General features: G+C 52.8%; 1 protein-coding gene across 3 annotated transcripts in view; it reads left to right on the top strand.

Moving 5' to 3' along the window:
- PUDP (pseudouridine 5'-phosphatase) overlaps positions 1 to 16,741 on the top strand; it is a 62,509-nt gene that overhangs the window by 3,975 nt on the left and 41,793 nt on the right. For 2 of the 3 annotated variants that reach the window (XM_052663272.1, XM_052663274.1), the window contains exon 1: positions 10,104 to 10,195. The exons of the other annotated variant lie outside the window; for it this stretch is intronic. In XM_052663272.1, the coding sequence (XP_052519232.1) occupies positions 10,120 to 10,195 (76 nt within the window). In that variant the 5' untranslated portion in view covers positions 10,104 to 10,119. Of the gene's footprint in view, positions 1 to 10,103; positions 10,196 to 16,741 lie in introns of those variants that run through there. 3 annotated transcript variants of the gene reach the window in all.

The raw sequence follows: 16,741 nt of genomic DNA, 5'->3' as shown, positions 1-16,741 counted from the left end.
AGAGGAGCCTGGCGGGCTACAGTCCATGGGGTCGCAGAGAGGTGGCACGACTGAAGTGACTTGAGCACACAGCACAAATAGGCTGCTTCCAGCTTTTTGAACCAAACAAGCAAAATGAGGTGGCTGGTGTATTGAACGCTTACTATGTCCCAGATGAGATGGGCATAAGAATTGGTCCCAACTCTGGATCACAGTATTCTCTTGGTTCAGTCTGTTGAGACTGAGGAAGGCAGGCACGTGGGGCCAAAGCCACGTGCGGCGGGCGCCTCCTTCGCCTTCCAGACAGTGGTTCTTGGCAGTTCGTAACCCAGCGAGCACGCGTGCAACGGCATGCTTCATCATTCTCCAGTAATGTACAAAGAAAGCAGGCCGGTGCGGGCAATTTCTAAGGTGGGTTTTCTGTGTGTCTTCAAATACGGACACAGAGCAACAGTATTTCAGTGGAGTTGCAGTTTCCTTGGTTCCAGCGAGTACATTTTATCCCCCTCCCCACAACCACCTTCGTCAGGTTACCCCAGGACATTTGAACGCTTGTGGCTGGAAGTTACAAAATGGCAGAACCTTGGTTGTAGGCTCTTTCCTGGGTTTGGGAGAAGCCTATTTTGAATCCATCAAAGAGGTATATTTGGCTAAGTTTGTGATTCTGACCTTGTTTTTTTTTTTTTTTTTAATCTATTGTGAACCATGTTTAAAGCCTTTATTGAGTCTGTTACAATATTGCTTGTGTTTTATGTTTTGTGTTTTTTGACTGCAAGGCATGTGGGGTCTTAGCTCCCCAACCAGAGATCGAACGAGTCCCCCCGGCATTGGAAAGTACAGTGCTAACCACTGGACCACCAGGCAGTCCCCGACTCTGTCTCCGATGAAGATCTAAACACCGTAGTGGCTAATTCATGACTTCACTTTCTTCTCCCCTCGGCCCCATTTATTTTATAGATTCGGTAACCATGGTCATTTAAAGGGGCACTTTTTCTGGTGGAGAAAGCTTATGCTTCTTGTGGCATAATCATTCTCTGTCCTGGAAACTCCCTCAGTTCTGTTTCCTTGTTTACAAACAAAATCGTTAACAACTACAAGAAATGTGCAATTCTCTTCACAGAAAGTGAGTTGTTAGCTTTCAGAGCTATTACCATCTCCTAATATGCTGAGAGAAGCAACTCCTTTTGGTCTAGGGATCCTGCTTTGGTCCTGGTATCCATGAAAATTCAGATTTCCCCCTAAATAAAAAAAAAAAAAATAGCAAAACCCCACAGAAAACTGACGTTGTTGAATGACTTGAGGAGCACAGAGGCTCTCTTTAAGAGAGGGGCGAATTGGTGGTCCAGAGCCCTGCAATCTGATGGGCGTAGGACCATGTAAGATTTCCTCAGGGCAACGTTGAACGAGGAAAAAACACAGAGGAAATGAGCTTGAATGGAAACTTTTTCTGTCCTGACACATCCAAAATATTGTTACTCAAGGGAGAAGGGGAAGGAGAAGGGAAGCCGCTCAGTCGTGTCCGACTCTTTGCGACCCCATGGACTGTAGCCTGACAAGCTCCTGCGTCCATGGGATTTTCCAGGCAATAGTACTGGAGTGGGCTGCCATTGCCTTCTCCAGGGGATCTTCCTGACCCAGGGATCGAACCCTGGTCTCCCGCATCAAGGCATAATCAATTAAAAAAAAAAATCATTGAGATAGTTTGCCTTCCTTTTTGTTACCTAGCCTTTGAAATCTGTGTGTTGGACGCTCAGAACCCATCTCCACACAAACTAGCCAGGTTTCCAGGCTTCACTGGCCACATTTCGCTAGGGCCTCCCTTGTTGGATGACCCAGGTGCAGGGTTTTAGGAAGCAATTCATTGATGATTGCTGTTGATAATAGGGCCATGTGGAGGGTGGATGTTAATCATATTGAGAATTAGGAATTCTGTGGATGTGTAAAATGTGATATACAGAAAATGTGCTTTCTAGGAGTCTGATGCAGTAGTTATAATCCTTAAAAAGTCAGCCTTAGGAAAATAACTTATTTTCAAATTCTTAAAATCAGAAAAATGATGGGTGAGGGAAAATATGATTATTTGCCATGTTGACTATAACTGACAATGTCTCCATAAACACACAGATATTGCACGATTTTTTGTTTATTTATTTTTAATCCCGCAACATGTGAGATCCTTGGCTCAGTGGTAAAGAACCCACCTGCCAGTAGAGGAGATGTAGAAGACGGAGGTTCAGTCCCTGAGTTAGAAAGATTCCCCTGAAGGAGGAAATGGCAGCCCGCTCGAGTATTCTGGAGGATCCCCTGGACAGAGGAGCCAGTTGGTCGAAAGTGAGCACCACATGTGGGGTCCTAGACTCCCAACCAGGGGCTCAACCTGCACACCCCACTTGGGAAACACCGCTCTTAACCACTGGACCACCAGCAAAGTCCCAAGGCTGCAGGATTTCAAGGGGGGACACCTGGCTTCTAATTCACCATCATGTACAGGAGCGGATGCCCTGTTGTGTACCTGTTTGCACTCCCATAGCTTCGTCCCTGCCCAGTAGTGGCCATTTTGAGATGGTGTAGGAGTGCCCGGTTCTCTGTCTGGGTGCCTCTGGGTGAAGGCAGGGCCTCTCTGGAGCTCAGCAGCTCACAGCTGTGCCCACACGGGGTCAGGGTCCTCTGTCACCCGTCGTCCTTTGGTTCACGTCCCCTATGCCAGATTGTCTAGACCCCGGAACCTCCACACAGCAGATGACAAACAGAGAATCTCCTTAGCTGGCTTTAGCACTTCCCTGGGGGCTCCGAAGGTCAAGAATCTGCCTGCAGTGCAGGAGACCTGGGTTCGATCCCTGGGTCGGGAAGATCCCCTGGAGAAGGGCATGGCAACCCACTCCAGTATTCGTCCCTGGAGAATCCCAGGGACAGAGGAGCCTGGCGGGCTACAGTCCATGGGGTCGCCAAGAGTCGGACACAGCTGAACAACCAAGGGGCAGATTAAGGTACCAACGGACCATGTTGCTTGTCAGAGAAAATCCATCAGGAATAAGAAAGGACTCTAGAGGGGACTAAGGTGGGTAAACTCAGGCCTGTTAAACTGTGCTTCCTAACAGTCCCAAACCTTGTCAACCTTCACAGTGTGCCTGCCATTAGCAGTTCCTATCCACCACAGTGGCTCTCATTTCTAGAATAACTGGGAAGAGGGTGAGAACAAAATTGCAGAATTCTGCAGGTCGACAGGAGTTGGGTCCAGCTGGCAAGACGGCTGACATACTCAGCGGGTTTCTGCCAGTGCGGGTGCAGAGCACCCTAGCCTTGCTTTCTGCTAGCTTCCTTATCCTCCTCGTGGTGTGCTTTCCTCTGGAATCTCAGCAGTGAAAACCAGGTACGATCTCAGGAGAGGCGTCATCGTTTTTTCTCTCAATCTGTTTTTCCCTCCTTCTCCTTGGAAAAAACTGTGTGTTGGGGATTCTTTGCTCCCTTTTGTCTTTATGACGATTCTCTCTTTTCTCTGTTTCAGCTTCTTCTTTTTTTTTTTCCTTTCATTTTGTAAGCTGCTATAATTTATCAGTTACGCCATGTCATTCTTCAGGGGTAGACCGAGATTTAATGTAACAGAAAAGAGCAAGGGAAATAATGCCCCCAAGAAATGTCTGCCGAGAGCTCTCATTACACAGAGGTGCCCAAGTGACTTTTTAAACCTGTGTTTGCAGTGTTTGAAAAGTGATGGATACATAGCCTGAGGTCAGAAGGTGCCATGGTGTTTGGATTGCATTCAAAAATAAAGATCTCACCGTCAGCTGGATGTGAATACTGGCTTCCCGGGTGGCGCTAATGGTAGAGAACACGCCTGCCAGTGCAGGAGACGTAAGAGAGGCGGGTTCCATCCCTGGGTCGGGAAGGTCCCCTGGAGGAGGGTGTGGCAACCCACTCCTGTATTCTCGCCTGGAGAATCCCGCTGACAGAGGAGCCTGGAGGGCTGCCATAGACTTGTAAAGACTCAGACACAGCTGAAGTGATGTAGCACGCACAGGGTACAGTTCTAGGTACAGCTTCCTAGAACTGTGTTGAAATGGGGGGCGAGGGCAGTGCTGGTGTTAGAGCACACATTTCTGAGGTTTAAAATGGCCTTGTGGGTGTCTGAGGAGAATTTTCTTGAACACGTGATGATCGTGACAGACCCACGTTTATGTTTCTTGAGCAGAAAGGCTTAGGGAGTGTTCTCCCACTTTCGGTCTCTGCAGAGGTGGATGACCATCCCAGCAGCTCTCGGGTTACCTTCTGAGCGTTGCTCAGATCCATCCCCATTTTCCTCTAGGGTCTGCTCCCTCACGGCATTCGCTGTGATGCCTGCGGTCAGTAGCTTGGCGTCTGCACAGCAGACGAGGGCCTGCGCCTGCGCTGAGGGCGGTCTGCTCCGCACCCTGGCCTGGCAGGCAGCAACATCGGCCTGCCTCCTGGCCCTGGGCAGGGCGGTTGATGGCCGTTAACTCGCCTCCCGAGGCCTAGAGGCCAGGAACGGATCTAGAGGCGCACTAGAGTCTGCTCGACACCCGCTAGGCTGTCCAGGCTACATGAGGTGCGGACTCGTGATCACAGCTTGTGTGTGTGTGCGTGTGTGTGTGCGTGCGCGGCTGGTTCAGGCATGCCTGACTCTTTGCGACCCCATGGACTGTAGCCACCAGGCTCCTCCGTCCATGGGATTGTCCGGGCAGAAATACTGGAGTGGGTTGCCATCTCCTCCTCCAGGGGATCTTCCCGACCCAGGGATTGAACCCATGTCTCTGAGGTCTCCTGCTTTGGCAGGTGGCTTAAAAATCCATAAAGGACTATTTGGGAGGATGGGCTTTGCGTAGGTTGGTTTGCATATGAAAGGCACCCTCATTTACATGCAAAAAACAGCTTCTTACCATCTCTGGGAATTAACTAGCCTTGGGAGGGGCAGTCTTCCCCTGGGTCAGCAAGTCAGTATCAAAAGTACTTCCTTTTCCCACTTGAGCACTTGGAGCTGGGCCCCGGGATCTCTGAAAACATTTGGGCACCAAATTTTCTTTGGGTGGAATCTTTTTATTTTTTAAAATTTATGTTTATTTGGCGGATAATTGCTTTACAATGTCGTATTCGTTTCTGCCTTACATCAGTATGAATCACCCCTCAGTTCAATTCAGCCGCTCAGTTGTGTCCGACTCTTTGCAACCCCATGGACCACAGCGCGCCAGGCTTCCCTGTCCATCACTAACTCCCGGAGTCCACCGAAACTCATGTCCATGCAGTCGGTGACACCATCCAACCATCTTATCTTCTGTTGTCCCCTTCTCCCACCCCCAGTTCCTCCCAGCATCAGGGTCTTTTCCAAGGAGTCAGCATCAGGTGGCCAAAGGATTGGAGCCTCAGCTTGAGCCATATGTATACGTATGTCCCCTCCCTCTTGAGCCCTCGCACCCCATCCTGGCCTCCAAGTCATCGAAGCGTGCGAGAGGCTTGCACGATTTTACGCCTGATAGTGTATGTATGTCCGGGCTGCTCTCTTCATTTGCCCTGCTCCCTCCCTCCCACTCGGCTCCACAGGTCTGTTCTCTGCTGCGCGTCTCTATTCCTGCCAGTACAGTTTTTCTAGATTCCCTAGTTATATGTTAATATAGGATGTTTGTTTTTCTGACTTACTTCACCTTGTATGACAGGCTCTCGGTTCACCCATATCACCACAAATGACTCAGCTTTGTTTCTTTTTATGGCTAAGTAGTATTTGATTGTTGGAGAAGGTGATGGCACCGCACTCCAGTACTCCTGCCTCGAAAATCCCATGGACGGAGGAGTCTGGAAGGCTGCAGTCCATGGGGTCGCTACGAGTTGGACACGACTGAGCGACTTCTTTCACTTTTCACTTCCATGCATTGGAGAAGGAAATGGCAACCCACTCCAGTGTTCTTGCCTGGAGAATCCCAGGGACGCCAGAGCCTAGTGGGCTGCCGTCTATGGAGTCGCACAGTTGGATACGACTGAAGCGACTTAGCAGCAGCAGCAGTATTTGATTGTGTGTATATATATATGTGTGTGTGTGTATCATGTCTTCTTTATCCATTCATGTATCAGTGAACATCTAGGTGGCTTCCATGTCCTAGCTGCTGTGAATAGTGGTGCAGTGAACACTCGGGTACCACGCGTCTTTGAACTACGGTTTGCTCAGAGGGATATGCTCAGTACTGGGCTTGCTGGGTCATATGGTAGTTTTTATTCCTAGCTGTTTAAGGAGTCTCTGTACTGTTTTCCATACTGGTTGTATCAATCTTTATTCCCATCTTTTGGTGGAATCTTGAACAGCAGCTGGTATTTAGTTAAGAGGTCACATTCAAAAAAGAGAGAGAGAAGCTTCCTGCATGTCCTCTTGAGGTAGCCACTCACTGATACCTGCGGCTCACAAGGTGTGCCCGTCAGACCTGGTGACAGTGGTGTCCCTCGGGAACCTGGCAGCCCTGGGCCGACGCCTCTCCGCGGACGTCTGCCGCTGCAGGCCTGGCGTGTTCTCATCCATCACTCCCAAGGCTGGAGCTCGAGCTGGAGTGAAGAATGACATGGATTTAAAAGCAGTTCTGGCAGTGCTGGGCCAGTGCTGTCCTTGGTGTGAGGGCCCTGCGGCTGCATTTTCACAGGTCCACAGGGTTCTCTGTTCGTGTTCACCACGGTTTCATTGTCTTGGAAACCTTTCTGCTCCTGCTTTAAGAAAAGGGGATCACTTGGTTATCGAAGAAATGTTTCGTGCCAGCAAGGTGTTACTTGGTGTTTTCTTCCGGCTGCAAACAGTTGATTTCGGGAAGTCCCTGGTACATTCCAGTTTCCTCTCTGCGTCTGTTATTTGCCTTATTTCTCTTAGAAGCACTGCCTTTGGTTGCACTGACAGCGTGTGTTTTTCACCTGGTAACTGTATAATCAAGGCCGACTCCGAGTCCAGCTGAGATAACTGCCTTTTGCCACCATGTACTTCGAGTTGACACTGACAGCTGGATGACCGTGCGTCAGCTTTGAAAGTGCTATGTGGAGGGGACTGGCTTTGCAGCGGGGGAGTTCTGGTCGAATTTGAGATGTGTTTGGAGAAACTATCCAGCTGTCTGGAGAACCCAGAGAAAACCGAGCCAGTTTCCTACTGGGTCCTTTCAACAAGCATCTCGGTGGGTGGCCTTGGGCCGACTTAGAATGCCTGACAGGCAACCCTCACTGGGACAGGCACAATGGGAATCCTTACTGGGCTTCCCAGGGGGCGCTAGTGGTAAAGGACCCACCTGCCAATGCAGGAGATGCCATAGATGCAGGTTCCATCCGTGGGTCGGGAAGATCCGCTGGAGAAGGAAATGGCAACCCACTCCAGTATCCTTGCCTGGAGAATCCCGTGGACACAGGAGCGCGGCGGGCTACAGTCCATGGGGTCACGGAGGGTCAGACACGACTGAGTGACTGAGCACACACGCGTCCACCTCAGAGACCACATAGCTGACACCTCGTGTTCTAGTCTTTGTCTCATTCCGAGGGGCGATGGGGGGTCCCACTCAGGCCCGCCTGTGCTCACTGAACACGTCAGCTGCCACGTGGAGGAAGCCTGCTTCCTCACTTCACCCCGGGTACCCGCTCTCCCACCTTGGTGCCATTCCCCGTCCTCGGGCGTTCTCCCAGCAGCGGAGCCCGCCCCCACCTTGGGTGTCTCGGGCATGTGTCAGACGGGGCGGGACCCTCCTGGGCCTTCCGAGGCTCGTCAAGACACAGGAACAGTCAGGCCCAAGACAGCCTGCTGGCTGACACAACGCCTTCAGCGTACTGTTTTCTGTTGTTGTTGTTATTGCTGCTGATGTTTTTTAAATTAATTAATTTTATTTTTGGCTGTGCTGTGTCTTCATTGCTGTGAGAACTGTTCTCTATCTGTGACAGGCAGCTATTATCTAGCTGTGACAGTGTGACAGGAGGGGCTCTTCTCTAGCTTTGACAGCTGGGGCTCTTCTCTGGTTGTGACAGGCAGGGGCTGTTCTCTGGCTGTGGCAGGCGGGGCTGTTCTCTGGTTGTGACAGGCAGGGCTTCTCTGGCTGTACTCTATTGTGACAGGCAGGGCTGTTCTCTGGCTGTACTCAATTGTGACAGGCGGGGCTGTTCTCTGGTTCTTTGGTTGTGGCAGGCGGGGCTGTTCTCTGGTTCTCTGGCTGTGGCAGGCGGGGCTGTTCTCTACTGTGGCAGGCGGGGCTGTTCTCTGGTTCTCTGGCTGTGGCAGGCGGGGCTCTTCTCTGGTTCTCTGGCTGTACTCATTGTGGCAGGCGGGGCTCTTCTCTGGTCGTGGTGTTTGTGCTTCTCTTTTGTTTGCTGTCTCTCGTTGCAGAGCGTGGGATCTGGGACCGGTGGGCTCCGTAGTCGTGGCTCCCAGGCTCAGCTATTACACAGCTTGTGGGAATCCTCCAGGTCCAGGGATCAAACCCCTGTCCCCTGCATTGCAAGCTGGCCTCTCTTCCACTGGACCACCTGGGAAACCCTTGTGCGGTGTTTAATGTGACTTTGCAAAAGAGATTTAGTTGTCTGAATATGGTACAACCCTTCTTCATAGCATTTTGTGTCTGTTATTAGATCAGGTTAGGGCATGTCCTCCCTTGGTGAGCAGATGGCACGCGTGTGAACTTAACAGCTTCATATAACCACACCTGTGATGCTGAATAACCAGTGCAGGGTACCTGTCTTGACATTTATAATATCGTATCGAGCCCTGGGCTGGAGAGAGAGTCCGGCCCTGAACCGGAGGGGTCCTTTCACACCGGCATCTTCCTCGGTGCCCGGGCTTGGGGTGAGTGTGTGGGACTCTGCAGGCGTCAGCTCTCCTTCCCATCCGGGAGGGAGGTGGTCTTCCTGTTCAAACTGATGCCCCCACATGGGCTGGCCCTGGCCCTTCCTTCCTCAAGGGAGGGGAGGTTTGCCTTTTCTTCGGAATGTCACAGCTCCTCTTCCTCCCGCTGCTTCTAATTCTTCTGTTGTTTAGTCACTCAGCCGTGTCTGACTCTGCCACCCCATGGACTGCAGCCTGCCAGGCTCCTCTGTCCATGGGATTCTCCAGGCAAGCATCCTGCAGTGGGTTGCCATGCCCTTCTCCCGGGGGTCTTCACACCCCAGGGATTGAACCCACATCTCCTGTACTGGCAGGTGGATTCTTTCCCGAGGAACCACCAGAGAAGCCCAGTGCTTTAGTACCTGAGCACAGCGTGTTCTAGCTTATCACTGAAACACAACCTCCCTGCTCTCCACGCGCCACCCTGCCTGGAAGCTTTCCACCCACAACCCAGGAACGTTGTCGGGATGAAGGGCGCAGTGACTTCCGAGTGGCCAGCTTGCTGTTGTTCAGTCGCTCAGCTGTGCCCGACTGTCTGCGAGCCCACGGACTGCAGCACAGGCTTCCCTGTCCATCACGGTGTCCCAGAGTTTGCTCAAACTCATCCAGTGAGGCCATGAGTGGCCGGCATCTTTTCTTCTGTTTCCAGAACTTTGGGCTTCATGAGCCGCTGCTACCCCGCTCTGCCCTGCGCGTCTCATCTGTCTGTCCTCTCTGTCCATGTTCAGGGCCCTGGCCTTGGCTGTGGACCCCCTCCCCCTCATCTCTCATGGACGCGTGGGCTCGAGGAGCCTTCTGCTCTACCGTCTCTGGGTCCCTGTGGGCACCCTCGCCTCCCCTTTAGCTCAGTCCACACTTCCCAGTGCCCATGGGCACTCCACCCAGAGGCCACCCCCAAGACCCAGGTTTCAAGCCGAGGCCTGACCAGTCTGCCGTGCTGCGCTCCCTGTGAGCCACTTGTGGCCTTTCTGTCTGCGGATCCTCTGCTGTCTCTTCCCAACATCAAGTCCTTCCTGCTGGCTGAAGATTCACGGCCACGCTGGTGTCTTCGGGCCCCGCGTCTCCCTCCTCGGGTGACAGCGTTTCCTGGGAGCCTTCCCCGCGGACCCTGCCCGCCTCAGCCGGTCCCCTGGCAGGGAGCCAGGCACCCTGTTCCTGCCCATCTTCCTGCATTTTGCGGCTCCACGGACCTCACCTCGGGGATGGAGCCTGACCGGCGTTGCCTCCGCCTCTTCCCGCAGCCCGAGAGAAGAGACACAGCTATTTAGCCTTGGGTGCCAGGGGCAGATGTGTTCGTCCCAGACATGCTGATGGCGGCAGGCGAGCATTGGTGCTTACGTAGGGAGACGGCAGACAGCGCCCGGTGCCCGGCACGTACAGGTAAAGGAGGCTTTGCTGAGAGGACCCACCCCAGCAAGCGTTTTTCCCCCAGGTGCCCCTGCTTTTGCCTGCTCAGAGGAGTCTGCACAGAAGCAGACCCCAGAGTACTCTCCGGGAGGAAGGGCGTCCGGGCCTGTAAAAATAGCCCTCGACTCTACCTGTTGCGGTACATCTGACTTGCCCTCCTGTGTGTCAGCTTTGTGTGTGCGTGGTTATGACACAAACATGTAAGTGATCTCCGAGTTGGCCAGGTGCAGCTGGACGAGCGTGTTCCTCCCCAGAAGCCCGAGCCGTCTCGCAGCTCTCATCTCGTTCAGCCAGGCTGAGAGCAGCCTGATAAAAGCGTGCAAAGTCTGACACTGAGTGATTTCGGGCTAGTCCCCCACAAGGAGGAAATGTGACCTGAACCCAGCAGCCTGGAGCCGACCCACCCAGTTGGGGAGTGTGCTTGGGGATGGGGTTTTTGGTTCAGAAGGCATTTAAGGTCAGTGTGACAGCAGGGATTCGCCAGGGCGGTTGGAGGAGAGATGGTCAGGGCCTCGCCTCGTTTCCTGAGCCTCACGGTTTTCCAGAGGTCCTGAGGCCAGTTCAGGGAAGGGCATACTGCTCAGCTAACCCAGTTTTCCTGGGAGCCGGGGGCAGGAAGCGAGTTGCAGTTCAGCGCGCCTCTTGGGACACTGGATTCGTCCTGAGCAGGGCCATGGGAGGGCTTCCGTGGTGGCTCAGCTGGTAAGGAATCTGCCTGCAAAGCAGGAGACTTGGGTTCCATCCTTGGGTTGGGAAGATCCCCTGTAGAAGGGAAAGGCTGCCCACTCCAGTATCCTTGCCTGGAGAAGCCCATGGATGGAGGAGCCTGACGGGCGACAGTCCACGGGTCGCAGAGTCACACACGACTTGAATGACTGAGCACAGCGCCCGGGGCTGTGGGAGCCAGCTGGGTGGCAGTCAGGAAGGGGGGCCCCATGTGCGAATCTGCAAGGTGGCCCCAGTGCAAGGTGAGCGCAGAGGCCTCAGGAAGGGCACTCGGGGTGCGGTCTGCCTCGCACCAGACCCAGGAACGTAGACCTCACCTCCTGCCTGTCGCCCGGCCCCACAGGCTCAGGGTGCCATGCAGGGCAGTGACCTCAGTGGGGGTGACCAAGCCCGCGAGGCTGGGACCTGCCTAGGGGCTGTCGCAACCGTCCAGGAGAATGAGGCAACGCAGATGTACGCTTGTGACTCCCCAGGGATCCCCGCGGGCCCTGCTGTGTCATCCAGCGGGTTCCTGACCTCTGCTGGTGTCATCCTACCTTGGCGTGCACACTGGCGTGTCAGGAAGAGCCTCAAATAATCCAGGCGGCCAGCTCTCGAATACCCCGAGCATGTTCTCCCCAGGCGTGAGCGTCACAGGCCGTACTAGATGCCCAGCCTCTTGTTCAGCAAACCCGCCCCGCGCCTGCCCGTCTGTCTTCTGTCCACCCCCGCCCGCCCACTGCCTCCTGATCACGGGGAGCTTGGTCCTGGGAGTGCCAGGGGCATTCCTCTGCCCTGGGCAGCAGCGCTCCACTCCAGTGACCACGGGTCCCCCTTCCCACCCCCTGCTCTCCTCACCTCACCCCCACACACACGGGCGGCATGTCACGGGGCTGTCACGTTACTGAGGAGGCTTCTTGTGTGTCCAGTTGGCTCCTGGACACTGGGTTTTAACGTATTTCCTAGTAGCTCAGTTGATAAAGAATCCGCCTGGAATGCACGAAAGCCCAGTTCGATTCCTGGGTCGGGAAGATCCCCTGGAGAAGGGATAGGCTACCCACTCCAGTATTCTTGGGCTTCCCTGGTAGCTCAGCTGGTAAAGAGTCCGCCTGGAGTTGCGAGAGGCCTGGGTTTGATTCCTGGGCTGGGAAGATCCCCTGGAGAAGGGAAAGGCTATCCACTCCCGTATTGCAGCCTGGAGAATCCCATGGACTGTATGGTCCATGGGTTCGGATAGGGAGGCTCTAGAGAGAGGGGATATATATGCATATGGCTGATTCACATTGTTGCAGGCAGAAACTAACACATAGTGTAAAGCACTCCAGTAAAAAAACAAGCATTATCAGCTCGTAAAGTTTCAAAATCATACTTGTCCCTTAAACACTTCTGCTTATTCTGTTGATAAACCTGGTAGACATTAACCCTCACTATTAGGAGGACACGATGGTATTTGACTCTGCTTACACGTCTTTTTTCATCAACATAAACACCCTGATGCTTGTGACCCTCTGTTTATCTAAGGTCTTCTTGAAACATATTTTTTATCTGTCATTTTTGCTCCGGTGGTTCTTCACTGCCGTGGGCTTTTCTCTGGTTGCGGTCGGAGGGCTTCTCGTCACGGAGGCTTCTCTCCTCACGGAGCAGAGACTCTAGGTGAGCAGGCTTCAGTAGTTGCAGTGCGCTGGGTCAGTTGCCCTCAGCATGTGGGGTCTTCCCAGACCAGGCCTCGAACCCTGTCCCCTGCATTGGCAGGCAGATTCTTCACCTCCATACCCCTCAGGAAGCCCCAAACGCTTAACTTGTGCTGTTCTGTTCACAGCTCTGATAGATGTTAACCTCACTGTTAAGAGGCCACGATAGTGTTTGACTGTTTGCACATTTTTTAATCCACTTAAACACCTTTCTTGGAGAAGGCAATGGCACCCCACTCCAGTACTCTTGCCTGGAAAATCCCATGGATGGAGGAGCCTGGTGGGCTGCAGTCCATGGGGTCGCTGAGAGTCGGACACAACAGAGTGACTTCACTTTCACTTTTCACTTTTACGCATTGGAGAAGGACATGACACCCCACTCCAGTGTTCTTGCCTGGAGAATCCCAGGGATGGGGGAGCCTGGTGGGCTGCCGTCTATGGGGTCACACAGAGTCGGACACGACTGAAGCGACTTAGCAGCAGCAGCAAACACCTTTCTGCTTGTGAGGCTCCGTTTATAGCCTGTTTCATTTCCTGGTTCAGCACTTCCCTTTTCTGAGTTAACACACAAAGCCTTTCTGAATCAGAGAAGGCAATGGCACCCCACTCCAGTACTCTTGCCTGGAAAATCCCATGGACAGAGGAGCCTGGCGGGCTGCAGTCCATGGGGTCGCTGAGAGTTGGACACGATTCCGTGACTTCACTTTCACCTTTCACTTTCATGCACTGGAGAAGGAAATGGCACCCCACTCCAGTGTTCTTGCCTGGAGAATCCCAGCGATGGTGGAGCCTGGTGGGCTGCCGTCTATGGGGTCACACAGAGTCGGACACGACTGAAGGGACTTAGCAGCAGCAGCAGCAGCAGCAGCAGCAGCACATGAGGTTTACAAAACAGATGAGCGTCACGTTCACTTGACATTTCCAGTTGAGTTCCAATAATGTCGTCTTTGTGGAAATTATTTGTCTGTGCGCGGTGTTAGTTGTGATGTGGTGGAGTCTTTAGTTGAAGCCCGTGGGATCTTAGTTCCCCAACCAGGGGTCAAACCTGGGCCCCCTGCTTTGGGAGCACAGTCTTAGCCACTGGACAACGAGGGAAGTCCCTTGATAATATTGTCTTAAAGGGCAGGTGAAAATTAGTAATCTCAGTGTGTATTTCAAAGTTTATTTATAGCGTTGTTGCCCCAATAGGCCAAACTCCATTAAAGAGTACATATACCAAAATGACAAATGACTTGCAAAAACTCATTCCCCTTTTACATGTCTGTGAGTGTTTTGGGAGTCCAGAGGTGCCTGCCTGTTCATTGTGGAAACCGTTTTTCCACCCAGCTGATTTAGATTTTCGCATTTCTTGGCATTTATGACTGTTTTCTACCTAAATCCCATAATCTTTGAACCTGACGAGAATTCTGCATTTGTTCAGTAGATTTCCCAGGTCTGTGCAGGTCCCGGGGCAGGGCCATGCAAATGCTATGTGAATGGCTGAAGGATTTCTTGGATGTCCTGTGTCTGACTTGGAGTAACACAGGCGTACGGCTGTATACCCATGGGAGTCAGAAAATGAGCATTAATGGTCTGTCTGAGGAGCCTCTGCCTGTCCCTAGAGGACACTTCTGGGTCTTCCGAGTTGCAGACTGAAAGGCATTGTCGTTTGCGAACAGGGTGGGTGCTTGTGTCTCCTCGTCTCTCAGAGCCGCTGAGATGGGGGGACTAGGACAGGTGAGTTTCTACCTGTGCCGACCGAGCTCCGCCTCCTGTGGCCACAAAAGGTGCGCTCTGCTTGGGAAGGGAAGGACGCCTGTCTACTTTTTCGTCTTTGCAGAAATGCCGGGGAAGAGGTAAATGAAGTCTGAGATGTGCGAACCACTTTCCATTGTGTGAGCAGATGTTCTTTAAAAGAATACTGACTCTTATTTCCTGGGGTCCGTCTTTAGTCCCTTCCCATAAAAAAATAAGACACAGAAGGATATTTTTTAATCAGTTGCCCTTGCCTTTGATGAGGAGGGCATGGCAACCTTCTGCAGTATTCTTGCCCAGAGAATGCCATGGATAGAGGAGCCTGGCGGGCCACAGTCCACGGGGTCGCAAAGAATCAGATACGACGGAGGTGACTTAGCACGCACGCCTCATACACACGCACACCTTGCCTTTGGCAGAAATGCTGCCAGAGATGAAGATCAGTAACTCAGAGTTGTGGCCTCACGTGTGCACCACCAAAATTCGTATTTTGAAGCCCTAACCCCCAGGGCCTCAGAATGGGGCTGTACTTGGAGTCAAGGTCTTTAAAGAGGTAAGTAGGTAAAATAAGGGCATTAGGCTGGATCCTGACCCCTTAGGTGGAGAAGGGACTGGCAGTCCTCTCCAGTGGTCTTGCCTGGAGAATCCCATGGACAGAGGAGCCTGGCGGGCCACAGTCCACAGGGTTGCAGGAGTCAGACACGACTGAGCGACTCACACACACACTTTGACCCGTTAGGACTAGTCCTTATAAGAAAAGAATAGCACAGAGGCACACACAGGGACCACCACAGGCTGACATGGGAGGAGACGGCCGTCTGCGTACCCGAGAGAGAGGCCTCAGGAGGACCCAGCACTCTCCACGCCTGGATCTCCGCTTTCCAGCCTCCAGGGCGGGGGGAGAGCAACTTCCTGTTGTGGAAGCCCCCCAGCGTGCGGTGTGTTGTCATGGGAGCTGCAGCAAGCGAATCCCCCCCGGAAATGTAGGGTGTTTGATGCTGAGAAGGGGTCAAGGGAGCCGCACCGGCATCTGACAGATCTCCCAGGCAGACTGCGGCCAGGGAGGTAGCCCGTGGACGCCCAGAACTGTGCTGTTAGTAGCTGAGACACCAGGATTGCCGTCGGATTTCCCCCAGTCTTACTCCTGTCATCGCTTTCCACCTGAGTTCTCTGACAGTCTTCTACCCCACCCACACCAAAAAAACAAGTTATCGGAAGCGCACAGAGCAGCTAAAGAAATAACGCTGGTGACACAGTGGCTTGTGTGTCTTCAAAGGAGAAGAATTGCGTCCTTTTTTTACCTCTTTCCAATCTGTTCCTAGATCCACAGCACTTTGCATTGTTCTAAATTAAAAGTGCTTTGGGCGCTGCCTCCGTACCAATGTATACACCACAGGTGATATAATCCATGAGGAATTCAATCCACTGTACCCACAGGAAGGATAAAAATGTCGGGGTAACATGAGCAGCCACTGAAGGAAGGTCTTGAAAAGAAGTGGAAGCTGTTGATGTGGGTGGGAAAGGAGGGCTTTAAAAATCCGCACGTCTCTGGGTTTCAGGGTGAAGTGTTTCAGATGACTCCCGAGCTAGCAGGGGTTGATGGGTAGACCCCACTCAACACATGAACTCAGGGCGACACCTTGAAAGAACTCCTGTTCGCTGTCAGTCTTTTATGCACATTTTCCTTTTCCAGACCCCCTTTCGTGACAGCCTCCACGTTCTTTTCTTTTTGGCTCCACCGGATCTTTGTTGTCTTGCACAGACTTTCTCCACTTGCGGCGAGCAGGGGCTACTCTAGTTGCGGTGTGCAGGCCTCTCATCGTGGTAGCTCCTCTTAGGCTCCAGGACATGCGGCCTTCGGTAGTTCACAGCTACATGCCCAGCAGTGGAGGGGCCCAGGCCCTAGATTCAGGCTCAGTAGCTGTGGCTCTTGCTGTGCTTCTGCTCATCTGTCCCTTATAATGACCCTGGCGTTTGGATTTAGGGCTTCCCTCATCCAGGAGGACCTCATCTCAGACCCTTCACTTTGCCACATCTGCAAAGACTGTGATGTTTCCACCAGTCTCCTTGTGAGTTTCCAGGATGGCGTTCAGTGCTCTTCACATGTCAGTTCATTCCGTGCTCATCAGAATCCTCCAGGTGAGGGCAGTGATGAAGGTGAGGTTGCCTAGGAAGAAACAGAGGGTCGAGGTGGGTGACTCAGGGCTGTGGTCCCTGAGGAGACATCAGTGACATGGCGAGTGATAGAGGTTTCCCCTTAAAACTGGGTGTCTTTCCCACTATTACCGTTCATAACAGGTAGGAAGCAGAAACCACCCAAGTGTCCATGGATGGGTGGCTGAATGGATCAGTGGGTGGATGCATGGATGGGTGGACAAGTGGGTGGATG

The sequence above is a fragment of the Budorcas taxicolor genome, chromosome X (genome assembly GCF_023091745.1).
Source record: "Budorcas taxicolor isolate Tak-1 chromosome X, Takin1.1, whole genome shotgun sequence".
In the NCBI taxonomy this organism is placed as follows: domain Eukaryota; kingdom Metazoa; phylum Chordata; class Mammalia; order Artiodactyla; family Bovidae; genus Budorcas; species Budorcas taxicolor.
This window is presented reverse-complemented; position numbering and strand designations above follow the sequence as displayed.